The sequence below is a fragment of the Condylura cristata genome, unplaced genomic scaffold, assembly GCF_000260355.1.
Source record: "Condylura cristata isolate star-nosed mole 26May11 unplaced genomic scaffold, ConCri1.0 scaffold00031, whole genome shotgun sequence".
Taxonomy (NCBI): Eukaryota; Metazoa; Chordata; class Mammalia; order Eulipotyphla; family Talpidae; genus Condylura; species Condylura cristata.
In genome coordinates this window covers 17,097,467-17,124,036 of record NW_004567132.1, presented here as the reverse complement: position 1 = coordinate 17,124,036, position 26,570 = coordinate 17,097,467, and the positions used below count along the sequence as shown (strand labels likewise).

The window sequence follows — 26,570 nt, the reverse complement described above, 5'->3', positions numbered from 1 at the left end:
CTCTCCACCGAGCAGGGGACAGGGTGGGGGCTGGGAACTGAAAGTCTTCCCGGAGTCCGGGGACGAGCCGCGGCCTCCTGCCGCCGCAGGGGCTGCCACCGGGGCCGGTCGTCGGCCCCAGGGCTTCTTGTGGGCCCTGGTCGCAGCTGCGCGGTCTGCAGTCGGCGGGGAAAGAAAGCTTCATTGAGTCTGGCTGGCTGTGCTGGGGGTGGAGTAGGGAGGAGAGAAGGGGGGCGGCTGTGGCCAGCTCCCCGGGGGAGGGGAGGACCTAGAGAAGAGGAGGGAACTGGCCCGGCTAGAATCCAAGGAGAAGGCGGAATGTGGGAGGGCTCCGGAGGACGTGGGAGGGACGAAAGGAGAGGGGGGAGAGAGGGGGCTCCAGTCTCCCTTGGCCGAGCACTTTTTTTTTTGGAAGTCCTAAGACTGTTCTCCAAGAGCAAGACTTTTCTCCCAGCCTTTAGGGCACCGCTCAGCCAAAGGTAGGGAGAGTCACGCTGCCGCCTGCGGGAAGGGAAGTTGTGGATGTTGAGGATGGTGGAGGGACCAGGGAAAAGGGGTGATGTGAGAGGGAGTCGAGGGGAAGCCTACCAACTGCGGTTTTATTATTGTCAAAGAAGAGTGAGATATGAAACGCGTGTAGAGGGGACAGATATTTGTGGGAGAGGGGACAGATATTTGTGGGAGAGTGTTCCAAATAGGGCAGCCGGGAATCCCAAAGCCTGGGGGCCCTTCTGTGAGGCCCCACCCTTGGGCCCCCAATTCTTACTGTCTCCAGAAGAAACCTTTTCTTTAGTGTTGTTTATAAAACTTGGGGGAAGCATGTTTTGGGGGACAGACCCCTCACGATAGAGTGGCTGTTCTCAGTCCCAGAGTGTGGGAAGGCCTTGTTGAGGGGCCAGTAGGAAGCCTGGCCTCCCTTCCCATTGCTCCATGATAGCAATGGTGATGTTGGCAGGAGGCTTGGATAATCCCACTTCCCCCACTACCACCATCCTGGCCTGAGGCCTGGGCCCCTTGCGCCTGTAGACATGTGACAGCCTTAGTGCTGGCTAGCTGTGCACCCCTTCTCCTTGCATTCCAATCTCTGCCCTCTCTGCCTCAGAATCTGCCCAGATAAGCTTGGCTTTCGTTAAGGTGACCTGAGATCCAGGATCTCCTAGGCCTCTCTCCAGTCAGTAGCAGTCATCTATGTGACTGAGTGAATAGGGTCATCTGGGTTCCTTTGGACTGTGTTTCTTGGCTTCTGTCCAACCCACTCTCCCTCACCTATTGTTCTTCTCTATTATTCCTCGATTTTGTGCATCTGGTTCTCTCCCTCACCTTCTATCCATTTTTGACCACTGTATTTCTCTGTGCTGTCTTTCTGTTTGGCTTTCTCTCCTTCCCACAGTTTTCCTTCCTCTCACATCCTGTCTGTCTGGGTCTTTCTCTGTAAGTGTCTCTTTCTCTATTTCTTATCTATTTATCTTGACCATTTTTTGATTCTTGGTCTCCAATCACTGCCTTTTGATTTCTGGGTCTCTTAGACTGGTGAGTAGGGGTGATGGCAGTTATGGTCTCAAAACTAAGAAAAACCTTATGCTTTATAACAACTAACGGGATTTTCTTTTGCAAAAGGGAGAATTAATTGGTGCATCTCTTCTCTTCTCTCAACCCTTCTCCTTTCCTCCCCTCTCCTTCCCTGTCTCTTCCTCCCACCCTCACTCTTTTCCCAACTCTGGGTCTCTCAGTTTGTGCTTCTTTGACTCTGTTTCTGCTCTTAATTTAGTGTGTTTCTCCTTGCTGTCTCTTAGTCCCTAGATGGGTCTCTTGTACTGTCTGTTCTGATCTTGCTGTCATTTTTCCTCTCATGAGCTCTGGCTCTGGGCCTGGCTCAATCTAAGTTTCTCTCGCACATTTTCTCTGGCAGACCTTCCCTGCCATGCGACCTGTCAGTCCCTGGCAGTGGAGCCCACTGGGGCTGCTGCTGTTCCTGCTGTGCTGCTCCTGTATGGGATCTCCATCCCCATCCACAGCCCCAGAGAAGAAGGCCGGGAGCCAGGGGCTGCGATTCAGGCTGGCCGGTTTTCCCAGAAAGCCCTTTGAGGGCCGAGTAGAGATACAAAGAGCTGGTGAATGGGGCACCATATGTGATGATGACTTCACGCTTCAGGCTGCCCATGTCCTCTGTCGGGAACTGGGCTTTACGGAGGCAACAGGCTGGACCCACAGTGCCAAATATGGCCCTGGAACAGGTGAGCAGTGCGCCAGACATAGCTTCGGTATTGCCTGTGTTCAGGGAAGAGGAAAATCAGGATGACACAGCCACAGGAACACAGGACACCAAACTCATAGGTGACAAACTAATCAATATAAGTCACAGAGCTGTGTGACTTTAGGCTGCTAATGTCTTCTCTGAATCTCAGGTGCCCCACGTACAAAATGATCATATGATTTCTAATTTGCTTTCTGATACAACATGATTACAAAGCCATGTGCAAAGGTATCCCTGATACCGGTAAGCCATGTACAATTTAAATATAGCTGCTGGGGCCCTCCCTGGTGGCACAAGGGGTTAAAGCACAGCATAGTTGACTGTTGGCAGCTACTGCAGCATGAGTTCTATTCCAACTCCAGACCAGGGAGATGATCCACATGGCGCAGCAGATCTCTCCTGTCTCACCTGCTGCTCCCTTACCAGTGTATTTCAGTAGAATGCCTGTTCTACTCCCTATTCTGTCTCTGGTGAATATTCTCACCCCCCTCACACATACACCTCTGGCCTGTACCCTAGTTCTTGTATACATAAATTTAAAAAGTAAAATATTTATAAATGAATAAATATAGTTGCTTTCATGGGAGCTAAGAGCAGGTACATGATGTCTAGAGTCCTGATGCCAGAAGGGAGCTCAGATACTACACATGACAAAATCAGGTTATAGGCCAGAGGTAAAAGCAACAAACTAGAACTGACTGAATGCAAGTACAAAGTCTAGGCCAAGTATATTTATTTTATTTTTTTTATTTATATATTTACATTATTGTTCATTTTAACTGTAATACAATGTCTACTCCCCCCGCAGATGTAGACCCCAATTCACCCATGTACCACCACCACAGTCCCCTGTGCTCCTCTCTTCTTCCCTCAGGTCCCTCCCCCTCCCTTATAGGATATCTCTGGTTTATAATTGTTTATTTTTTTTTTATTTTGTATTGTTATTATTGTTCCCCTATGTCTTATTTGGTTCCCCTATATTCCTCCTGTAAGTGAAACCATCCGATATCTTTCTTTTTCCTTCTGATTTATTTCACTGAGCAGGATCCCCTCTAGCTCCATCCATGTTGCTGTGAAAGGCATGAGGTTTTCTTTTTTGATTGCTGAGTAGTATTCTATTGTGTAGGCCAAGTATAAATGTGGATTCCAGTGGTGTTTTGGAGCAGTTCTCAGACCTGGGGGTCCTTGCACTGTGAGAGCACACAGTGGGGTTGATAGCCAATAGCGGGTATAGTCTGCAGCTGATCCCTCAATTCCCACTGGTGAGAACTTCAGGAATAAAATGGCACTTGTATATGCTATATTTTAGCCCATGAACGTGAAAATACTTTTAGAAGAGTGATACCTACATATGAAAGACTGGAAGATAAGTTGTTGGGTTTTTTTTTATTTATTTAAAGATTTATTTTTTTATTTATGCATACAAGAGCTGGGGTGTAGGCCAGAGGTATGGGGTGGGGGTCATGGTGAGGGGATTCACCAGAGGTAGAGTAGGGAGCAGAATTGGCAGATTGACTGAAATACACTACTGAGGGGAGCAGAGGGCAAGACAGGAGAGGACTGTTGCTCCCTGGTCTGGGATCAAGTTCAGGGTCATAGAGGTGATAGCTTTGAGACTTAACCCCTAGGCCACCAGGGAGACCTACAGGAGATAAGTTTCAAGGAGGAGTTGCTGAAGAAATCAAGGATGTTCCTTTGGAAAAGAAAAAGGCTTGCACAGCAATCACATGATGGTTTCCTCCAAATGTGAGGATAGACATGCAGCTAAAGGATTTTTCTGGATGGCATCAAAAGACTGAATCAGACCTAGCAGATGAAAGTTAGAAAGGGCCACAAGAATTTTGATGGACCTAGCAGCCTGGTGAGTCAGAAGGTAGGTGAACCAACAGAAGCTGCCTTCTTGCAGTATATTCATGAAGGGTCCCTGTACTTTGGCTGAGACAAATGAATTTTGAGGGCCCACCCAATTCTGAGGGGAATTCAGTGACATTTCATTATGGCCCAGGTGGGAAGAAGACCTAGACAAAATAGCAGAAAGAGCAGGTACAACCAGAAGATGAAACTGAGGTGAAAGGATCTTGTATTTCTAAATCTCAAAAGTGGCTCAAACCCCTGATGCCCCATGTATGGGCTGTGTGTTCTTAGGTAGGTTACCTAATGTCTCTGAACTCCAGCTTCTTTATATGAAATAGTGATAATATCTGCTGGCAGCTCTGCCCTAGAATGATCACATATGTAGGCCTTAAACACAACAGGATCTTAATGAAGTACAGCTATCGTGGAATGGGTTAAAACTGATCAGTGTTGATGCTTTGTTTTTTATTCACCCTATCACCGACCTCCATCCATCCTGTGTCCCACTTCCTATTGCCTTCCAGGGTCCCTGTCCATTCCCCACCCATTTTCTTACCAGAAAAATTAGATCATCATGACCAGATGTGAGGTCTCCCTGCTCACTACCCCCAACATTCCCATTACTCCCTCAACCTACTTTCCCAAGCCTCTCTGTCTCCTCATTTCCCATCTCCACAGGCCGCATCTGGCTGGACAACCTGAGCTGCAGTGGGACTGAGCAGAGTGTAACTGAATGTGCCTCCCGGGGCTGGGGGAACAGTGACTGTACTCATGATGAGGATGCTGGGGTTATCTGCAAGAACCAGCGCCTCCCAGGATTCTCGGACTCCAATGTCATTGAGGTCTGCGGTACACACAAACACACAATCACCCAGGATGACCAGAGCAGAGTGGGGGGTGGTTATATGTAGTAAGAGATACTAGCAGGAAGGGATCATATGCCCCATGGGAGAATAAGGATTGATGGGAGGCTGGGGGGAGGAGGCGTATGACGCGTACTGTAAAGTCCAGGTCTGTTCTAGCACTAGCATTCAGTCTATTAAACCTGGCATAAATCCTTCAGCTTCATTCTCCCAGGGAGAATTCTTCAGCAACTCTCCCACCTGTTCTGCTGAAACACCTGCCTTCTTTCCCCTCCTCCTTCAATACCTCTTCTATGTAGTGTTCCTGTGTACTCCAGGTAGAGTTGCTGGCTCCTCCCTCAACTTCTTTAGCACCTTTGATCATTTCTCAGAGCACACCATGGCCTTTGCTCTCCTGGCTGTGGGGAGAACCCACCCATCCCCCAACTGAGATACCACTGGGCTCAGGCACACTCAGCTATCTCAGCCCCATCCTGCTACTGGATTTATAGCAGAACACAATCAGGGTTTCTTAAGGTGGCAAGGACATGTAAAAGATGCTACTGAGACTCCTTCCTCTGCTTTGTGGTCCCATCCCCAGGTAGAGCATCACCTGCAAGTAGAGGAGGTGCGACTTAGACCTGCTGTTGGGCGTGGCCGGAGACCCCTGCCTGTGACTGAAGGACTGGTCGAAGTCAGACTTCCCGATGGCTGGTCACAAGTGTGTGACAAAGGCTGGAGCTCCCATAACAGCCACGTGGTCTGCGGGATGCTGGGCTTCCCCAGCGAAAAGAGGGTCAACACGGCCTTCTACAGGTGAAGGGATGTGGGCGCTGAATGAAGCAGACTGGGCCTGAGGTCTGCTCACTAAACAATGGTGTTGCAAGACCCTCTGAGAGGGTCCGGGGCACTGGGGGAGTCCAAGGCTCTTGGAATAGTGGGGAAATATGAGGCCACTGAGGAAATGGAGCTGAGAAATCTCGTAGGACTGTGAGGGCTCCCCCAAGTGGGTCTGTGGTGGGGCCAGTGAGACGGAGCCCTTTGGGGTCTGGCGCCGAGGGCAGGTGGCAGCGGGATGCGCTGGGTGCGGGTGACAGGTGACGCCTTCGGCCCGGTGGCAGAGTCCCCGGCCCCGGGAGACAGCCGTGCTCCGCGGAGCCACGCCCCGCGGCCAGAGGTTCGGCGAGCTGCTACGGCCTGGGCGCCCTCTCAGTCCCCGCGGCGCGAGTTCTGGAGGGGACTGCGGGGGCGGCGCCTGGGTGTGTCCGGCGCTGCGCTCCGCCCCGGCCGCCCCGCGTCAGGGTTACGGCTGTCTCAGAGCTCCGAGCAAGCGTTCCGGGATATCCTTGGCCTGAGGCGCAGGCCTCCCCCCCTGCCCGAAAGCGCGACCGTAGGTGCCGGCTTCCAGAATAGCCAATCCCACTGGTGAGCGCTGCTGCTGTGTGCTTACAGCATCTGGCTTCTTTGGCGTTCCTGATTTAGTCATTTTGAGAAACAGACGTTGAGGGCTTGGAAATATTTGGAAATCTTTATAGTCCCTCCTATACTCTGTTTTGCAGGCTAAAAATGCTGATTTTCTTTAGCTCTTCCTCAGATCAGTTTTACGGAAAGACCGCTTGACATCCAGGCGACCTTCCACTGAAAACACTACTTCACATATGTCTGGGTCAGCACAGGGTATAGTAGAAATGTTTGACTGTGACTAAATTCAGCGTGCCTAGATTTTGCATCGTATGTTTGTTGAGGCAGTTTCCCACTGCTTATACCGAATTTGTAATCACCCGAAACCAGCTCAGGTCTTCCATTTTCCTTGATACTGCTATAGCGGCCTATTTGAACCTAGATCAGTGTGGAGTATACCTTGTTAAGTTAGTTGTGATGCGTCATTAAGAAGTCATGGATTTCTAATGATATCTTGAATATTAACAATATTTCCATCTGTGGTCCCTCCCAGCCTCCTCTGCTCAACAGATGTGATAGTTATGTTTCTGGGTTTATCAGAGTGACTGATAAAATAGTTGAAATGTTTTAAAACCAAAGTCTAACTCGTCTTAGAAAAAGTTCATTTTATATCAAGCCTTTAATAATTAGTTGTGAAATGTTTTTTCCAACCAATAGTGAACAAACCGAACATTATAATGTGGTAGCTATATTTCACCATCTTATCTACAATAAAACAGTGGGAGATTTTCTTAGTCTCTGCTAAAATTCAGATATACTGTGTTCTCTGCTATTCTGTAGGCAGCAGTCTTATCCAAAAAAGGAAATGGTGGTGTTTTGTCTGAGCTAGTGTTTACTGATAACGTTTATTTTTAATATTTTAGTTCTCTTTTTTCTTCTAAATATTCATCAACTTCCTACTTAATCACTTATTCTACAATATTAATTATCTGTACATTGAGGGGACCCTTTCTTTCTTTTTGAAATTTAGTACACTATCTGATCTCCATCTTTTCCATACTTGCTCACATTTCCCTTGCCTTGGCTCTGAACATATCTGAGATTTCTCTGAGCCCTAAGACTTTATCTGCTCTATGGACTCGGATACTTTAAAGCAGTAATATGCTGTACTCCTTTACTGTTTTCTATCTTGGAGCTATGTTTCTTTCTCTGTGCTTGTTCTTTGCCTTTCCTAATCCAACACCAGACTATGAAAGATTAGTAAGTAGGCTTTAAATAGCAGGCATTCCAAGCGCAGAGGATAGCAGGAACAGAGATGTAAAGATTCCTACCATATTTGTTTATTTAGTGCCAACTGTGTGTCAGGGACTGTTGTAGACACTAGCAATCCAACAATGAACAAAACAGACAAAAATCCTTGATCCCATGGGCTAGGGAGGAATCAGAAAGTAAAATTATAAAACGTTAAGAATGCCCAAAAATGGCCCTCCCTGGTGGCGCAGCGGGTTAAAGCACAGCACTGAGAATTTAAAGCCGCTTCCGCATGAGTTCGATTCCCGCCTGCTCCAGAGGTGACCACATGGCGTGGCAGACCTCTCCTGACCCGCCCTGCTCCCCTCAGCAGTGTACTTTGTTGATCTGCCTGTTCTGTTCCCCACTCTGTCTCTGGTGAAGCCTCTCACCCTCCGCATCTCTGGCCTGTACCCCAGTTCTGTATGCATAAATAAATAAATCTTAAAAAAAAAAAAAAGAATGCCCAAAAAAATGAAATGAATAAAAATAAAGCAGAGAACAGGCTAAGAAATTGGAATGGAATTGCACCTTTAAAGGCAGTAGCTCGAGAAGGGCTTTTTGAGAAGGTATTATTTGAAAAGGGATTTAAAGGAGGTGAATCCACAACTATGCAGAAATCTAGAGAAGCATTTCCAGTAAGAGGCATCATAACTGAAAAGATAAAGGAGATAGGCAGGGAAGAGAAGACGCATCTTGGAATGGTGTAGGAAGCCACTGGGGTTGGAACTGGATGAACAAGGGAAAAAATGATAAAAGATGTGATATAGCTGGAGATAGGGAAAGGATAAGGAACAAGATCATATAGGCCTGTTGGAAAGACTTTAGTTTTTACTCTGTGTGAAATAACATTTTGAGCAAAGTTGTGACATAATGACTTCCATTTTTAAAGTATAGCTTTGTTAAAACTAGACTACAGGGGAGGCAGTAGAATCAAGGAAGCACATACATTTGTGTGGAGAGTCACACCCATTAACCTATCCCACTAAAACATATGTAGTGTTACAAACAACATTACCTTGCTAAACAATTGTTTTTAATTTTTTTTAGAAAAGGAGGCCGGGAGAATAACTAGGTTACTGTTTCCTGAAAGCTAAGTATAGAAAGTGAAAGGTGATGGTGATCAGTGAAAGTAGTGAAAAATTATCAAATTCTGATTATAATAAAAAAAGTAGAGCTGACAAGATTTGCTTATAGATTCAGTGTGGCATGTGAGGTGAGTAAAGGATTACTCCAAGGTCTCTTCTTAGAGCCGCAGGTGGGAGTTTGTTTCATTTGATAAGGAAAACTGAGTGAAACATATTTTGTGTGGGGTTAGAGGTATCCGTACATTTTGAACTTGTTTTTGGATCTCTTAATTTGTGGCTTTTAAAGACACAGTTATGTACATAACAAAAAGGCAGTCAGTTATCTAACTCTAGATTTCCATTGAATGAAAGTATTTAAAGTCCCAAAACCAGACATCACCACCAAGGGAATGAGTGTAAATTTTATTTAAAAATAGGTCTAGGGACTGTACCTTGGGAAGCTTAAACATTATGAGGTAAGGAAGATAAAGCCAAATACAAACAGTGAACTCAGATAAGAATAAAATCAGGAGAATGTCAATGTTCTGGAAGCCAAGTAAAGTGCTTAAAGAAGAAGAGCCACCAGAGTGCTGCCAGTGGGTCTGAAACACGAGGCCAACACTGGGTGTAACAACCTGTGATCACTGTGGACCACAACAGAGGTGAACAGCACATATCTGGAAGACAACTGAGTAGAGAGGTTTTTTCCTGAGAAAGGGTTGAAGACAGATCTGAATGGATAAAGGCTAGTTAGAAAAATGGAACACTTTTAATGCCAGACTGGAGAATTTGACCTTTATCTTATGGGAAAGATTAAAAATGAAAAAATGTATATGGGATAATGGTAAAATATGGCCAGTGGTTTTGAAAATTTGTTAGATAGTAGTGAATGGAAGAGGGAATTCAAGATATAGTAAACTAGTTAGAAGTTTGTGCTAAGCATGGAACTAACAAGGGGGTAACAACAGATGGACATGAAGCAACAGATGCATGCATGGATGATAGGTCGAATGTATTGATAGAAAATAAGAGATACCTGGAGTGATACGCAAGCTGCTCAAGAGAAGGATGGTGCCATCAGCATCTCTGGGTTTCAAGTTAGTATGAACTAGCTTAGAAGTGGGCTATTCTTAGGAAGTTTGAGACCCAGAAATTGCCTGTAGGAATTTGCAAGCTGATGTATTTTCAGAGATCAGGAATGTTGTGTACATATTGGAATGTCTGACTGAGTCAGAGATATGAAGTCTGGAGAAGGAACTGTATGAATTATAGATGATTACTGGAGTCCTGGAAGATTCAGTGGGGATGGTTAAAGATCTTTAACAGGTCAATTCAAACAGAAGCATTCTTACAGAAAATGTAATTATAAAGGCAAGATAGTTAGAAACAAGTCTGCTTTTCTTAGAAAAGAAGACATACCTGCTAGCTTTAGGAAATATGACTTAGGGAATAGAAAAGTCAGAATGTGATGCATTTGTTGTTTTAAAATTTGGTTTGGTTCTGCCCTAGAACATGTCAAAGTTGTAGAATTTAGAAGAGGAATGGGATGTACAGGTAATTGAACCATTTACTTTACTATTCTTTTGCAAGCAAAGAAAATTATGTTCTAAGCGCTTAAGTGCTGTTTAAGAAGCCACTCTTAGTTCATTTCATTTTGACAGATATTTATTGAACTCCTGCCATTTGCCAAGCACTGAGCAAGGTGCTGAGAGTACAGAGATGATGAGAAAGGTCAGGCACCAGGTTGTAAAGACCTATTGGCTATGGTAAAGAGGTGGGTTTTTATGATAAAAGTAGTGGGCAACTTACTGAAGTCTTTTAATAAGGAGGACTGTGAGAGGACATGATCTCTTTTGTGGCTCCCAAAGATCATTTTGACTGCATTTCTGAGAATGCTTTGGAGAAGAGCTATAATAGAGGGACTGAAGAGATTTAGGAAGTAATACTAACAAGATTTACTTATGGATAACTTTGGGTACTAAACGACAAAAAAAAAGGACATGGATGACTCAGGTTTCTGGAGTAGATTTTGCATAGAAAATTAAGATTTGGGGTTCTGTGTTTACATTATATTTAAGATATCTAAGTAGGAACACCAAGAGGGCAATGGAATATACAAGGTTGACTGAGTTAAGTTGGATGAAAACTTATAGAGAAAATACTGAGAAAAAAGAATGCTTAAGACAGAGCTCCAAAAATTTAAATGATTAAGTAAAGACAGAGCTTGAAAAGAGGCCAAGAAAGAACCAGAACAAGGAAATTAGGCCAGCAGTGTTAGCAGAACCAAGGAGGGAGAGAGAAGAGTAGCATTAGGTGCTGCCAAGAGGTCATTGAGGTGAAGACTGAGAAGTGTCTGCCAAATCACTGTGTGAGTGGTAGGTGGGGAAACCAGAAAGGCATGAATTAAGGGAAGACAACAGATGAAGATAGTATTGACAACTCTTGAAATTTTTTTCAGTGGGCTTAAGGTTATGTATCAACATATGGGAGGGCAGGTGGAGATTTGAGTGTTTAAAAGATTCAACTGAGGAGAAGCTGTGCTAGTTCTCAACGGAGGAGGAAAGGACCAAAGGGGCAGAATTCCAGAACATTCAGGGTAGTGGCCTTAGAGAAGAGAGATGGTTGAAATGAGAAGTGTGGTGCACATGTAGGTAGGTTTCCATGTTTGATGGCTAAAGAAACAAGTGGTAGGGGAATAAGCACATTTGTGAATTAAAAAACGGAAATCAAGACAAAAAAAAGTTTCATAATATTGCCTACACTATACCATATAAAACATAAAGACCTAAAAGGTCCTTAAATAACTTAGGAAATAGACACTTCAAAATTCATGAAAGTTCTGCGTTTTTCTGAATACTACTCTGGATTGTAGATCAAGGTGAACTCTCTGGATTACTGTTGAAAGAAGGTGCCAATTCTATTCATTTTAGACATGTTTGAGAAAAATACATATGAAGACAAAGTTTATACCATATTTATAAGATGAAAAGTCTTAAACTCTTCGTAATGCCTTAGGGGAGGAAACTGAGAGTTACCACAGATTCTTTGTTAGGAATGTTGGACATGCTGGATGTTTTGATATAAAGACTAACTAAATACATCCTGAGGAAGAAGCCAGGGAAGGACATGCCAAATAGCATCAGCCCTGTTAAATTCCTGGTGTATCTGTATACAATATATCATCCAAGTGTGATTCCTTGAGAGAAACGACAGAGTAGAAATTTGTTCAAGGGAGGATAACTGAGATAACAGGGGATTCCATACATTTATATGAACAGAGCAGACCTGCATTCATCTATATGTAGCTGGACATGAGAGAGAGGTCAAAGTTAGTCTTTAAAATCAAATGGTGGGGCCCTCCCTGGTAGCACAGCGGGTTAAAGGAATGCACTAAGAAGCTAAAGCCACTTCCGCATTGAGTTCATCCCTGCCTGCCCCTGAGGTCCGGAGGTGATCCACATGCCGCTGCAGATCTCTCCTGACCTGCTGCTCCCCTCAGCAATGTACCTCATCTATCTGCCTGTTCTGCTCCCTACTCTGTCTCTAGTGAATCCTCTCACCGTCCCTGCACCTCTGGCCTGTACCCAGCTCTGTATCCATAAATAAATAAACCTTAAAAAAAAAATCAAATGGTAAATGAAAGGAGTAACAGGTCTATTTTCAGGCAGTGTTGGTTTTTTTTTTTAAGATTTGTTTATTTATGCATACAGAACTGGGATACAAGCCAGAGGTGCAGGGATGGTGAGAGGACTCACCAGAGACAGAGTAGGGAGCAGAACAGGCAGACTGACAAAGTACACTGCTGAGGGGAGCAGCGGGCGGCTCAGGAGAGGTCTGCGGCACCATGTGGGTCACCTCCGGGGCAGGCAGGGATCAAACATGCTGAAGTGGCTCAGCTTCCCAGTGCTGTGCTTAAACCTGCTGCAGCACCAGGGAGGGCCTCAGGCATTATGTTTAAGCTGGCTTCTTAAAGAATGAAATAGCTCAAACATTCAAGCCAATTAAAAAGAAATAAGGTTTTAAATTTTATTTTTAGAACTTATTCTCCTGGAGTAAGTTTGGGAGATGAGCTCAGTTTGTGAATAACCACAGCATATGGGACTTGGGCAAAAAGGGTACTCTCATCCTGATCTGCCTCGGCTTTGCACCCCAGTCATCCCAAGTAAACGTCCTGGGTATCATCCCTGGCTCTGTGGCCCTGGTCCCTGGTCTCGGGCCTGAAAATGCCAAAACCCAGAGAGCATAAAAATAAAAAAGACCAGACCAAGACAGTTCTCTCTCCTAGACTGGTCAGTCTGGTGGTTCTAACAATCCTAACACCCTCCTACCTACACTTCTCCTAATCCTTCTCTCAGGTTTAGATGAACCCTCCTTTGGACAACTGAGTCTTTATTCTCCATCTGTGTTAGCCTAGTTTCTATGGGTCCTATGACCTTCACTACTGCGTGCCCACCTGGTGAATTACTCATGAGACTAAACAGCTGTGAAGGCCAGAGCCTTAGAACTAGCTGCTTTTAGAACACCCTCCCATTAGGAACCCTTCAACTGTTAGGAGTGGAAATTTTGCTCTTGTTCCATCTGCATCAGTCTTTCCCACTTGGTTTTAGACTGATCCTGACTCTGCTGTTGTCTTATCCTCACAGAAAGTTGAGGAAGCGAGCGGCCAAAGCATCGGCCCAACGCCCCAAGTCCCTTGGAAGGTAATGGGGCAAGAGCCCCGGGACCTCCTGCTTGACCCCTGTGGCCCCAGGAGGTGGATGGATGGAAGGAAGCCTATCCATATCCATCCCAGAACCCAACCTCGTGAATTAGGGATGTGACTGGAAATGACTGTTCCAGGCTGGAAGGGAGGGGATGCAGGCATGGGGTAGAGCAAGCTTTGATCTCAAGGAGCACAAGGAAGAATATTCTAGGAATGGCTGAGAAGCCTCCAATTCCTTATTCTTCCTTTCTTCCTGCCCCCACCCCCAGCTCTGACTCCAACCTGCAATGCTTCTTCCCTTCCCCTGCACCTCACCTACCTTGATTTACCCACATTCCCATCCTCTCTCCTCCCATCACCTTTGCACTTACTTCTCCTTTGGTTGATATAATCAGATTTCTCATCACTGTGCAGCATGCATTCCTAAAATGTAACTGGGTTATCTGCAGCAGTACAGTTGGAAAATCTGACCCTTCCTACATTCTGCATGAAACAGGAAAAAAAAAAAGACCCTTTACCTTTTCTGGACCACATATCTAACCACTATCTCCACTAACTTCTTTCTCCTTTTTTCAGACCAATCACCAAACTTAAAGTCATACCCAAACCCCGAATGGGCAGGGGGCCAATCAAGAGGTAAATATAGTTGAAGTTGGGTGGAGAAGAGTGGGAGCTTCTAGTGACGAGTTGGGGGAAGTGGGCTGTGGTCAGGAAGGGTTCAAAAGAGGCCCTGAAAAGGTGAAGGAGCAGCAGCAGCAATTACAAATCACCTTCTAGATGAATCACTAACACATAAAGATGGCCCTTATGTTGGTCTCTGTTGAAATTATGCCTTTATGTTGGAATTGTGCTCATCCCCAGATTTGTTAAAAGTCTCAATGTTTATCTACTGATTACCCTTATTCCACAGGCTTATCTCCCCTGCACCCAGTCAATCCTTGTAGATCAGATACTCTGACACTTTTTTTCCTTCAGACACACTTCTCCCCTGAGAAGTCTGCCTAAGAGATCGGTATCCCCATTCTACTTCACCTGATTAATATTTTTAAATGCTACCTGCTTTGAGTTGAGACTCCAGGTCTTCTCTGGAACCTTTACCAGGGATGGATTCACATAGACAGTCTGGCCCAGTAACAGATAGTCTTCCATAATTTTCCTCCTGGGTTCTTTTGGAACCCAAGGGAAGCTTCCAATCCCATGATCAACCTCACTTCTGATCAGTCTCACTTTCAAAGGTCATATGCATATGCAAAATCTCCCTGAGTTGAGATACAGAGAAATCATCCCTTTCATTGTCCCCTCCTCTCTTCAGCACATTCAGGGATCACCCAGTGATCCCCCTTGGTATCCCTTAATTCCCAAGCCCTCCTCTGTGGCTTCCAAGTTGCTTAGAATTTGAGGGTGTTGTTGAGCCCCTCTGGTTTGGGGTCATCTTTGTCCAACATGGCCATACTCTGGCTCCACATTAAAGTGCATGCTGTCATTTTTTACACTATTAGTTATGGGGAAAAGGGAGGAAGGAGTTGAGGAGAGAGATGTCTTTCCTGCCATGGCCTCTTTAACTTTTATTTTCAGCCAAACAGGACTTTGGGAGAGTACCTGATCTCTTTGAACTTCAGAATCCACTTACCCTGAACTTCTAAAGGTATTCTGTAATGTCTCCAGGCTTTGTTTTGTTCCTAACTTCTGTCTTCCTACTCAATGGCTTCACATCATCTGTTCCTTCCCTCATCTGACATTAAGTGACAAGGCACATTACTCCAATAATCTACCACCAAACCAGCCTCATCGGGTTCCCTTCTCTTTGGACTCAAATCAGCGGTTCTGGAAAGGAGGTACTCCTCTCTTCACAAAGCTTCCTGCAACTGCTCATTCTGTTGGTGTCAGTAAACAAATTCTCATTCTCTCAGGCATCTCTCTGCAGTGTTTCCAAGCTTTAACATCTCTACTTTAGTCTCATATTTCTGTTGGAGAGACCAGAATGTTCTGTTACATTTAAAATCACAGAAGCATGGACTACCTCATTCAAGACTGGCTCATCTTAGGTCTGGGGATAGCATTCTGGTGTTCATATTCATGCTATGTGTCTGGTCACAAGGTCCTTCTAATATTTGTCTCTCTTGTGTTGATACATCTTCATTCTTGCATATGCCAGTTCCAATCTTTCCTGCGTCCACCATCTAGTCTGTTTTTTTCGTAACTGCATAATGTACTCTGAGAAGCCACTCAGACCCAGGAGACCATCTTATGCCTTTGTATCCTGACTCATCAGCTATTTCAGTCTCAGCATAACAGAAGGATCTGCTCACACTGGCTATTCAAACTTCCTGTTTGTGTCAGCCACTCCCTCCCGCCCATCTCTTCCACTGGGGCACCCTGGCTTCCCGTTCTCTTTGCACAGCAGCGTCAGCCTCAGCCTCCATTAGGGCCAGCAGCCTGAAACCATGTGGAGTAAGGTTTCTGTCAGGCAAGTCAAGACTAGCCATCCTTCCCTCAAGGCTCTTCTGCTGCAGAAGGTCCCCAAGGGCCCCCACCTGAGTAACCTAGGCTGCTCTTGCAGCTCGGAAACTCATCACTCCCTTTGTCTCTTCAGAGGGAACAGCAGAAAGAGGGAAAGGAAAGAATAAGTGGTCATGAAAGCTTGGGGGATGGTGGAAGCATGGATTGGGAGGAGGGTTGTGGGCAAAGGTGCAGGAGCATTGTTTTACCCTACTGCACCCCACTCCTGTCCCCCCAGGTTGCTGGCCCAGCGGCAGCAACACTCCTTTGGTCTGCATGGGGTGGCATGCATGGGCACGGAAGCCCACCTCTCCCTCTGCTCCTTGGAGTTCTATCGAGCCAATGACACCACCAGGTGCCCTGGGGGGGCCCCTGCGGTGGTGAGCTGTGTGCCAGGCCTTCTCTACGCAGCATCCAGTGGCCAGAAGAAGCAACAACAGTCGAAGCCGCAGGGGGAGGTGTGTTGAGACAGTGACTATTACTTTGCCCACCCCAGGTGGAGAAACCCCTAGCCTAGTCATCCCCAAATCAAACACAGCCCTGACCTTTGAGGACAGAGAAGAACCTTGTATGGGGTGGGCCAGTGACCTGAGAACACCCCCTCCCTCCCATCAGAATCTGATTCCTCTCCCAGGTTTGCTGTGTCCTCTGTGCTGTTCACAGTGTCTCTCTCTATAGGTCCGAGTGCGTCTAAAGGGTGGGTCCCATCCTGGAGAAGGCCGAGTGGAAGTCCTGAAGGCTGGCACATGGGGCACAGTCTGTGATCGCAAGTGGGACCTACAGGCAGCCAGTGTGGTGTGTCGGGAGCTGGGCTTTGGGAGCGCTCGAGAGGCACTGAGTGGTGCCCGCATGGGCCAGGGTAAGGATGATGGAAGGAAGAGGGGAGGAAGAGGAGGCACATATTCCTGAGAAGTAGACTCCTTAGGAAGGAGATCCCTGGACAGCCAATGAAGATCCAGTTACAACCTCCTGATCCTTGACCTCTGGTCCTAGGTATGGGTGCCATCCACCTGAGTGAAGTTCGATGCTCTGGACAAGAACCCTCCCTCTGGAGGTGCCCCCACAAGAACATCACAGCTGAGGACTGTTCCCACAGCCAGGATGCGGGAGTTCGATGCAACCTGCCTTACACTGGGGTAGAAACAAAGGTCAGTCGTGCTTTCCACCTTGGTTCAGGTATCTCCTAACAACATTCTGCAGTCTGATGACCACCTAGCCCATGCCCCAGGACCCCTGCCATCTTGAAGCTCCCACCTGATGCCACCACTTGCTCATCTTTTATGTGCCCCTTAATCACTGTCAACCACATGCCAGCTCAGACTTCTACCAGCATTTCCATTCTGTCACTACAGATCCGACTCAGTGGGGGCCGCAGCAGATATGAGGGGCGAGTCGAGGTGCAAACAGGAGGACCTGGGCCTCTTCGCTGGGGCCTCATCTGTGGGGATGGCTGGGGGACACTGGAGGCCATGGTAGCCTGTAGGCAACTTGGACTGGGCTATGCAAACCATGGCCTGCAGGTGAGTGGGGAGGGAAGCCAAGACTGTTACTTCCCAAGCATGTGTCTGAGACAGAGGACTATGGAAATGAGTTTTTTGGCATAGGAGGCTGGATGATGCGGCCTCACAGAATACCTACCTATGTCCCCAGGAGACCTGGTATTGGGACTCTGGAAACATAACAGATGTAGTAATGAGTGGAGTGCGCTGCACAGGGACAGAGCTGTCCCTGGACCAATGTGCTCATCACGGCATCCACATCGCCTGCAAGAGGACAGAGGCCCGCTTCACTGCTGGAGTCATCTGCTCTGAAAGTGAGTGAAGGGTAGGATGATACAAGCCAGGGAGGGGAAACTCAAGGTCACCCCTTGCTGGGAAACAAGGAACTATAATCTGATTGGAACCCCCCCCACACACACACACAGTAAAGCAGCCTCACATACTGTCTTTGTGGAGAAGAAGGGGTGGAAGCACCCTCATCTGTTCTTACTCCTCCACAGTAACTTCTACCACTCTCCTTCCTTCCTCGGTGCAGCTGCATCAGATCTGCTGTTGCACTCAGCATTGGTACAGGAGACGGCCTACATCGAGGACCGGCCCCTACACATGTTGTATTGTGCTGCAGAAGAGAACTGCCTGGCCAGCTCGGCCCGCTCAGCCAACTGGCCTTATGGCCATCGGCGTCTGCTCCGATTCTCCTCCCAGATCCACAACCTGGGAAGAGCTGACTTCAGGCCCAAGGCTGGGCGCCACTCCTGGGTGTGGCATGAGTGTCATGGGTGAGACAGTAGAGGAGCAGGTAGAAAGGTAAAGCCACTAGAGACGGGCCAAGGTTACTGGGGGCCAGGAAGGAAATAGGGGTTCCTTTGTTCCCACAGGCATTACCACAGTATGGACATCTTCACTCACTATGATATCCTGACCCCCAATGGCACCAAGGTAGCTGAGGGCCACAAAGCTAGCTTCTGTCTAGAAGATACTGAGTGTCAGGAAGGTGAGTTGGGATCTAGCATGGACTACAGAATCTCTATCTCACAGCCTTTCCTCACACTGACATGTTCCAATTCTTCCAGAAGTCGCCAAGAGGTATGAGTGTGCCAACTTTGGAGAGCAGGGCATCACCGTGGGTTGCTGGGATCTCTACCGACATGATATCGATTGTCAATGGATCGACATCACAGATGTGAAGCCAGGAAACTATATTCTGCAGGTGCTTACAGTCTGGATTTCTAGATGGCAAGTGGGAGGAGTGTTTATTATAAACATCTTTATATTTAAGAATCGCAGCTGAGTTAAGTTGCCTTTCTCCTACTCACAGGTGGTCATCAACCCCAATTTCGAAGTAGCGGAGAGTGACTTCACAAATAATGCAATGAAATGTAACTGCAAATATGATGGACATCGCATCTGGGTGCACAACTGCCACATTGGTACTTGGTGGGAAAAGCAACCCAGAGAGAATGGGTGGAAAAGGGAAATAGGCGGCAAAGGCCTTTATTCTCTCTCCCTAAGTTGTTTCTGTGTCTTCCTGCCACCTCCACACCTCCCAGCCTCTCTAATCTACCCACCCTTCTCTACAATAGGTCTGTTTTCCAGCCCAAATCATCCATTCACTTTATAGGTGATGCCTTCAGTGAAGAGGCCAACAGAAGGTTCGAGCGCTATCCTGGCCAGACCAGCAATCAGATCGTCTGAGGTGCCACCACCTCCTCGGCAAACCACCACTGGCCCCTAAGGCAGGGGTCTGAGGCTGCATTACCTCAGGAGCTTACCAAGGAACCCTCGATGTCAGCAGGCCCAAGCAAATGTGTGCTATGGATGTGGAACTGTCAAGCTGAGATCTGTGCTCCTGGGCCCAGCACCAAATAGAGCACACCACAAACAACAGCTTATCAATTGCCCAGAACAATAGACAGCAGCAGCTGGTTTTCTTGAATAGGGAGGTCAAGATGGTCAGCTCCAGTATCCTCCCTCAGTGCAGGTGGGATACAGCTTTACCTCTAGCCTTTTGGTGGGGGGGGAAAGATCAGCCTCCCACTCCCAATTTTTGACTATAACATGTTGCTAGGTATAATTTTATTTTATATAAAAAGTGTCTTTGTGATTCTTCAGAGCCCAGGGATTGGTGCTGGTGGTTGCAGGGCCCTGCCCCCAACTCGTTCATTTAATCCTCTGTCCAGGTGGCCTGAGAGCCTAGGCCAGAAAGCAACATAGGAATTACAGCAGGAGCCTCAGACTCTTGCTGATCCATTCATTCTGTGACCTCAGGGGTCACATATAAGGTCAGTGTTTCTGGTCCCCGCCGGATTCGCACTGCCAACTGGGATTGAGTTCGAACAGCCTCATAAATATCTTCAGCATTTTGAACCAACTGCTCCCCAATGGCCAAGATCACATCACCTGGCCGAAGACCAGCCCTATGGTGAAAGATGGACAGAAAGAGAAAGGAAGGGGTAGACTACAGCCCAGTACAAGGGTAGATGCACACCGTACACAGCCCACCTCACAGTGCAGTTTTTCCCTCACCGGTGTGCAGGGGAGTCCAGGATGACTTTATGAATGAGTACGCCATGCTGAACATCAGGAAAGCTTGGTTCTCGAAGCTGTAGTTCAGCAAGGATGCTGAAAGGACACAGAGCACCCTGTTAACCACATCAAGGGTACTCTTCCCATTTTGGGTTCACCTCAAATCTCTCAAAATATTATGACTATGTACTGGACGTATATTCGATATTCCCAGATACAAAGGCAATTCCCTTTCTGCCTTCTAGCAATTAGGAAGGGAGGTGTAAAGTAAAAGGTAAGTAATTTCAAATGACACATGATGTTAAACCAATAGCACTACTACTCAAGAATCCTAAAAGTAGCTTTAAGGAGGGAGTGAAGTAGAACCTAAGCTAAAAGGCGCTTAAAGGATAAGGCTGTATTTAACTGCATAAAACAAGAATGACATAAATAAAAGCATGGGGGTAGGAAGTACTCCCATAGGTTGAAATTCAGGTTGGCTGAAACAATCTGGAAAGCTGAATTGAAGACAAATGGAAAATGGCCCTTAAATACCAGGTTAATGGGCTGCAGTAAAAGCCTAAAATCAATCTGGTGGCAGGTGTGTGGCAGGTGTGCAAAATGAAGTGGGGCAAGAAAGTCACAATGATGAAAGAGGACAGCTCTTCTGATAGCTCCAGGTATGAAGCAACTTGTGACAGAAATGAGAACACAGCTCAACAGAACTACCAGCTTTCCCCACTCACTACACCTGTGACTCTACATGTCACTAACCCTAAAGCTCATACCTGGGAGTCAGAGTCAGCATCATCACCCCAATGTAGCGGCGTTGGGACCCACTGATTCCAAACCAGGAATCTGTGACAGAAGGACAAATGAGATCCTCCCAGCTATCTCCTTCCTTCCCCTATTCTCCCAATGGACCCCCTTTAATAAGGCCCAATAAATACCTTCCCACCGTATAAAGCACTCCACCTCCCCACCCACCCACAAAGCCAGGTGTCCCACTAAAGCCAAGCTCACTCTTCTTTTCACCACGATGCAGAAACTCTCGAAGACGATCAGAAGGGATGGCAAAGGAAATTCCAGCTGTGACCTTCATGGTGTTCACCCCGATCACCTCCCCATCCTGCAGGGACAGAGCCCACCATTCCCTAGCCCAAATAAACAGTAGGAGATGGGGACACCTATACAAGAGTGGCAGGAAGTACTAGGGAAATGGGGAGGTTGGCTTCCGGGAACTAGCCAACAACAGGTTGTTCAGACACTTAACCAAAAATTGTTGAATTAGGAAAAACCCATTCCATCCCACACTGACCTGGGGCCAGGATTCTTGGAAAGAAGATTGTCCCACTCACCAGGTTAACCAAGGGACCTCCAGAGTTTCCAAACTGTAGGACAAGGAGAAAATATGGAGGAGATCCAGGGAATCTATACCTGGGGGATTTATCAGCATCCAGGCGTTTTTCCAGTCTCTCCTTTCCAACCCATGAATGCCTGGCCACGTTCTTGCAGCCCAGGTTCTATGTATGATCATCTAACCTCAGTTGATGCCTATTCTACTGGGCCCCTCCCCCAGCCTAGAATATCATTTTTCATATCAGGACGCACATCAATAGCTGCATCAGTCTGGATGTACTCCACATTAGTTTGGGGGAGACCCAGGTCTCTGGCTGGACGCTGAGCAGAGCTGACTATGCCGGATGTGATGGTGTTCTGCAGTGCAAAGGGGCTTCCCATGGCAACAACAAACTCCCCTTGCCGGACATCTGCTGAGCGTCCCAGGGGAAGAGTGGGGAGCGGCTCCTAAAGGAAAATGGGCACAAGAGGCCTGTCATCCGAGATAACGAGAAAATTCACACTTCAACCAAACCCAGCCTGCCCAGAACCCCACCTTGGTCTGAATCCTCAGCGTGGCGATGTCAGCCACAGGATCCACAGCTGTGACCACGGCCTCATACGTGTCTCCGCTCGGCAACCTCACACGGACCCGGCGCCGATCAGCCACCACATGGGCGTTGGTAACGATGAGCCCGTCGGCAGCCACCACGAATCCTGAGCCATTTGAAATGGGGACTTCGCGCCCCGAGAAAGGATGCCTAGGAAGGGGAAAACATGGATTTGAGGAGGCTCTGACCGCTCCTGCGCGGCCACCCTCCAGCCCCCTGCTTCGGTGCCTCTTGGTCTACGCCACCGTTACCGGCCCAAGATCTCGATATAAACCACGGCAGGGGCAGTTTTCTCCACTACGTCTGCGATGAAGTTGTACTGGCTCCGGGGAGAGGTGGGCGGCGGGCCGAGGACCGAGGCGCATACGGCCCGACCCCCGCCCCACAACAGCAGCAGCAGTGCCCCCCCAGCGCCCAGCGCTACGGCCAGCCACACGTGCGGATGGGTTCCAGAGGTCCCAGAGTCCTCCTGGATCCGGGGAGCTGGAGTCCCAGAAGTCAGCCGTGCTCGGAAATCCGAAGTCGCCGACGACAGGCATGTCCGTGGTTCAGGGACCCCCCCTGACAACCGGGCTAAGAGACTGGGGGCCCCATAAGTCACTCGGGCCCGAGGGTCAGGCGTTCCTGACGTCAGCAGGGCCCGGAGGTCAGGGGTCATTAGGGGTCCCTTCCCCCAGCGAACCCCCCCAAAAACCCGCCATCCCCGGAGGCTCCAGCCTGCACCCCGCCCCGCCCTCAGTGCAGCCATCAGCTCCGCCTCGGCAGCCTCCTCGCCCGCCCAACACAGAGGCGGTGCCCTGGACGTGTTCTGGCCGACAGTGGACGCGGGGCACGCCGGTACCTGAAGTCCTCCAGAAGAGCACGCCCCGGACCCAAGATTCCCGAGGGCCTACTCCGCTCCTCCCTGCGAATGCTGGGAGTTGTGGTCCTTGCGATTCTGAGGCGGCCCAACGGCCGCGAGGCATACTGGGATAGCTAGCCCTTCCGGGGCGCATCAGGATCGCGGGTCTCGGTAGCCTGGGCTGATGCCCAAGACTCCGCCTTCCCAGGAGCCACTGCGGCGGGGCGCAAAGATGGCGGCGGCGCCGGCGGCAGCGGGACACCCCTAAAGTAGCAGCGATGGAGCCTCCTCCGGCTCCGGGGCCGGAGCGTCTCTTTGACTCGCACAGGTAAGCGTCCCAGGGAAGAGCCCGGCTTCCAAGTCCACTCGGCCTTCGGCGCCGCTTCAGCCGGCCTGTCGCCCTCAGGCTGCCGGGTGACGGCTTCCTGCTCCTCGCGCTGCTGCTCTATGCTCCGGTCGGATTCTGCCTCCTGGTCCTGCGTCTCTTTCTGGGGATCCACGTCTTCCTGGTCAGCTGCGCACTCCCAGACAGCGTCCTTCGCAGGTTCCGACCCGGGGACTCGGGGAGGGTCAGGATCGGGCCCGGCCGCGGCCGTGCAGTCACCACTGCCTGCGTCCGCAGGTTCGTGGTGCGAACCATGTGTGCGGTGCTGGGGCTCGTGGCCCGGCAAGAGGACTCCGGACTCCGAGATCAACGCGTCAGGGTTCTCATTTCCAATCACGTTACACCTTTCGATCACAACATTGTCAACCTGCTCACCAGCTGTAGCACCGTGAGTGGGGGGTGTGGAGGGGGCGAAATAGAGAGCGCCTTGGGCTGCTCCTCGGGACCCTCCACAGGACTTCCCTCTACCCGTCCAGGTTTCCCTGGGGACCACGACATACCAAGCCTTACCCCTAACATCGCTTCTCTATCCCATATGTCAGTATATCTCACTTCCCAATATTCTTCTTGCTTTCTCTCTTCCCCCTTCCCAGCCTCTACTCAATAGTCCCCCCAGCTTTGTGTGCTGGTCTCGGGGCTTCATGGAGATGGATGGGCGGGGGGAGTTGGTGGAGTCACTCAAGCGATTCTGTGCTTCCACGAGGCTTCCCCCCACCCCTCTGCTGCTATTCCCCGAGGAAGAGGCCACCAATGGCCGGGAGGGGCTCCTGCGCTTCAGGTGAGCACAGGTATCGGTCTCCAACGGGGTAGGTGGTCAGACTTGGGGCCCTTTTTCACAACTTTCTTCAGCCCTACCCCTTCCGTTCTTAGTTCATTTTCCCTTCTGTCCACATTTACATCTCTTCTGAATACCTTTCTATCCCCTGTATCTACTTGTATGATTTGAAAATTCTCTGGTTTAAGTAAGGTTGAAACTGTTGACTGGCTGGCTACCCCATCTTCTCTTCTCTTCCCACTTCTAGTTCCTGGCCATTTTCTATCCAAGATGTGGTACAGCCTCTTACTCTTCGAGTCCAGAGACCCCTTGTCTCTGTGGTGAGTGTATATTGGAAGGGAATGCTGGGGCTTAGAGGGGAACATTCCTCCTCCTGGCCGGTACACAGATCTTAAATCATGCCCTCCTCTCAGACGGTGTCAGATGCCTCCTGGGTCTCAGAGCTGCTGTGGTCACTTTTCGTCCCTTTCACGGTGTATCAAGTAAGGTATTAACTGCCTTCACATTTTTGGTGGCTGGGAGAAGCTTACCTTGAGTTAGGAAAGTAGCTGCCTCTGCACTGTCTATTTGCAGATCTTTGAATACCAGGGTTCTACCACAGGGGCAATACTATCTACTAACGACCTTTATCACTGCCATTTTACAAAAAGAGGTATTGTAGGGAGGAGGCAACATACAGAATCTATCCTTAGTGTTCCCTGGATTATTTTTTGCAGGTGGCTCCATCCTGTTCATCGCCAACTTGGGGAGGGGAATGAGGAGTTTGCCCTCCGTGTACAACAGGTGGTAGGGTACATGGGCAGGGTGGAGTGGGGTCTTTCTTCAGATAGAAGGGGAAAAGATTTAAGATCTTGACACATCCAACCTTATAATTCTTTCTAGCTGGTGGCCAAAGAATTGGGCCAGACAGGGACACAGCTCACTCCAGCAGACAAAGCAGAACACATGAAGCGACAAAGACATCCCAGATCACGCCCCCAGTCAGGTTTGTGGTCTTTGTACAAAAGCTTGTTTTCAGCTTGTTGTGACCTCTTTCCTATTCTGTGCTAGTCAGCTTCTTAGTTCTCCACTCACCATATTTTGGATTTCTTTTTTGCAGCCCAGTCTTTCCATCACTCCCCTGGCCCTTCTCCTGATGCGCAGCTGGCAACTCTGGCTCAGAGAGTCAAGGAGGTTTTACCCGATGTGCCACTGGGAGTCATCCAGAGAGACCTGGGTATGGGAAAGAGTAGACTCACACAAGGAGACATGCATGGAAAGAAGGAAAATGGGGTGTTAACTTGCAAAGTGGGTGATGAGGGGAGGTGGGGAGTTGAAAGCAGACTATGTTCTCCCTTCTCTTCAGCCAGGACTGGCTGTGTAGACTTGACCATCACTAACCTGCTTGAGGGAGCTGTAGCTTTCATACCTGAAGATATCACTGAGGGGACCCAGTCCCTTTCCACAACCTCTGCCCCCAAGGTGAGACCCCAGAATTGATTAGGTCCAAGACTTGGGTGGGATGGGACAGTCTACATACTCCCTATCCTTGACATGTCTTTTTGATCCTGAGACCCTAGCACAGTGCCTCTCTTGCAAAGTAGGCATTCGGTGCGTGTTTAATGATGATGACTTCGCAAGCCCTCTGACATTGTGATCACCTCAGTTTCCCAGCTCTGGCCCGGTGACCCCTCAGCCCACAGCCCTAACATTTGCCAAGTCCTCTTGGGCCCGGCAGGAGAGTCTACAGGAGCGCAAGCAAGCACTCTATGAATATGCAAGAAGGTGAGGAGCTTAGAAAACAAAAGGTAGAAACTGGCCCTTTGAGAAGGGAGCTAATTATGGAACTAATACAGCAAAGCCCACACATCTTCTATGTCCCACAGGAGATTCACAGAGAGGCAGGCCCAGGAGGCAGACTGAGCACAGGATGATACCCAGAGCCGCAGGACGGAGACTGGGGGCAGCCCTTACCCACCTCATAACAGGCCGGATGGGTGGGTGGACATAAAGGGAGGGATGGGGCTCCCCCCGTTATCACATTAAATTCAGGGTTTTCACTCAAGGTCTCTGTTGCTTCTCTGGGTCTCAAAAGCCCCCTGAACAAGTGCCTTTTCCCTTAGTTGGGGGAGAACAGGGCTATGAGGGTTTCCTGGTTGGTTTATGGGGAGTCGTCAGAATGGAAGTATCGGAAATCAACTCTTCATGTCAAGAAATGTGTGATGTTAAGGAAACTGAATTGAAGATCCTGCAGCATCTGGACTCTAACTTGGGCATTTAGCCCAGGTTTGTGAAGAAACAGCTACAAAACTACAATTCCCAGGATGCCTTTCACTGGTGAACATGCTAGACAGTATCTATATAGCATTCACACATGCTCAGTATAGTAGCTGGGGCCTGTTCTCCATAGGTTCCTGGCTTAGTTAAATAAGGAGGAGCAAGTGGCACCACCCCAGAACCAGTCTTCAGGATTGGTGTTTGAACCAAACCCCAGGGTTGGGCCGGAATTTACCTTTGTACTTACTCGGGTCAGAGTTGGTGATGATAAGCTGGGTGCGTCTGGAACCGGCTGCTCTCCTGAATCATCTTAGAACTGCAAGCAGGTTTGAATCCAGGATCCTTGGGGCCCTGCACCTGGATTCCTGCCCCCTTTTTTCCTATCCTTTCTGTCTTGGGACTTTCTCATAGTTGTATCAGTTTTCACATAATTCCTGCTGCTCTTGAGGAC

At 48.4% G+C, this 26,570-nt stretch overlaps 3 protein-coding genes across 4 annotated transcripts; 2 read left to right on the top strand and 1 right to left on the bottom strand.

Annotated features, from left to right (window-relative positions):
* The first annotated feature begins 423 nt into the window (after window positions 1–423).
* On the top strand, window positions 424–19,195 carry LOXL3 (lysyl oxidase-like 3). 2 transcript variants are annotated; one of them, XM_004691569.2, is made up of 14 exons: window positions 424–479; window positions 1,910–2,234; window positions 4,787–4,950; window positions 5,552–5,766; window positions 16,148–16,367; window positions 16,588–16,768; window positions 16,903–17,057; window positions 17,262–17,429; window positions 17,560–17,722; window positions 17,944–18,187; window positions 18,287–18,402; window positions 18,482–18,618; window positions 18,727–18,838; window positions 19,030–19,195. In XM_004691569.2, the coding sequence occupies exons 2-14, from the start codon at window positions 1,922–1,924 to the stop codon at window positions 19,101–19,103; spliced, it is 2,262 nt and encodes a 753-aa protein (XP_004691626.1). In that variant the 5' UTR covers window positions 424–479; window positions 1,910–1,921; the 3' UTR covers window positions 19,104–19,195. The 2 variants fall into 2 exon arrangements, with proteins under 2 accessions (XP_004691626.1, XP_012586978.1); XM_012731524.1 differs by lacking the exons at window positions 424–479; window positions 1,910–2,234; window positions 4,787–4,950; window positions 5,552–5,766 and adding an exon at window positions 12,630–13,408 and having other exon boundaries at window positions 13,987–16,367.
* Window positions 19,196–19,290: 95 nt separating this feature from the next.
* Window positions 19,291–23,031, bottom strand: HTRA2 (HtrA serine peptidase 2). The gene is made up of 8 exons (XM_004691564.2): window positions 22,114–23,031; window positions 21,808–22,012; window positions 21,525–21,719; window positions 21,272–21,304; window positions 20,937–21,042; window positions 20,702–20,771; window positions 19,935–20,030; window positions 19,291–19,825 (listed from the first exon to the last, which is right to left on the bottom strand). Exons 1-8 carry the CDS (start codon window positions 22,608–22,610, stop codon window positions 19,660–19,662), a joined length of 1,368 nt encoding a protein of 455 aa, XP_004691621.1. The 5' UTR covers window positions 22,611–23,031; the 3' UTR covers window positions 19,291–19,659.
* On the top strand, window positions 22,719–25,908 carry AUP1 (ancient ubiquitous protein 1). Its single transcript, XM_004691567.2, has 12 exons — window positions 22,719–23,031; window positions 23,110–23,247; window positions 23,326–23,476; window positions 23,682–23,866; window positions 24,111–24,183; window positions 24,277–24,350; window positions 24,580–24,646; window positions 24,746–24,848; window positions 24,963–25,079; window positions 25,209–25,324; window positions 25,509–25,627; window positions 25,729–25,908. Exons 1-12 carry the CDS (start codon window positions 22,982–22,984, stop codon window positions 25,763–25,765), a joined length of 1,230 nt encoding a protein of 409 aa, XP_004691624.1. The 5' UTR covers window positions 22,719–22,981; the 3' UTR covers window positions 25,766–25,908.
* Window positions 25,909–26,570: the final 662 nt, after the last annotated feature.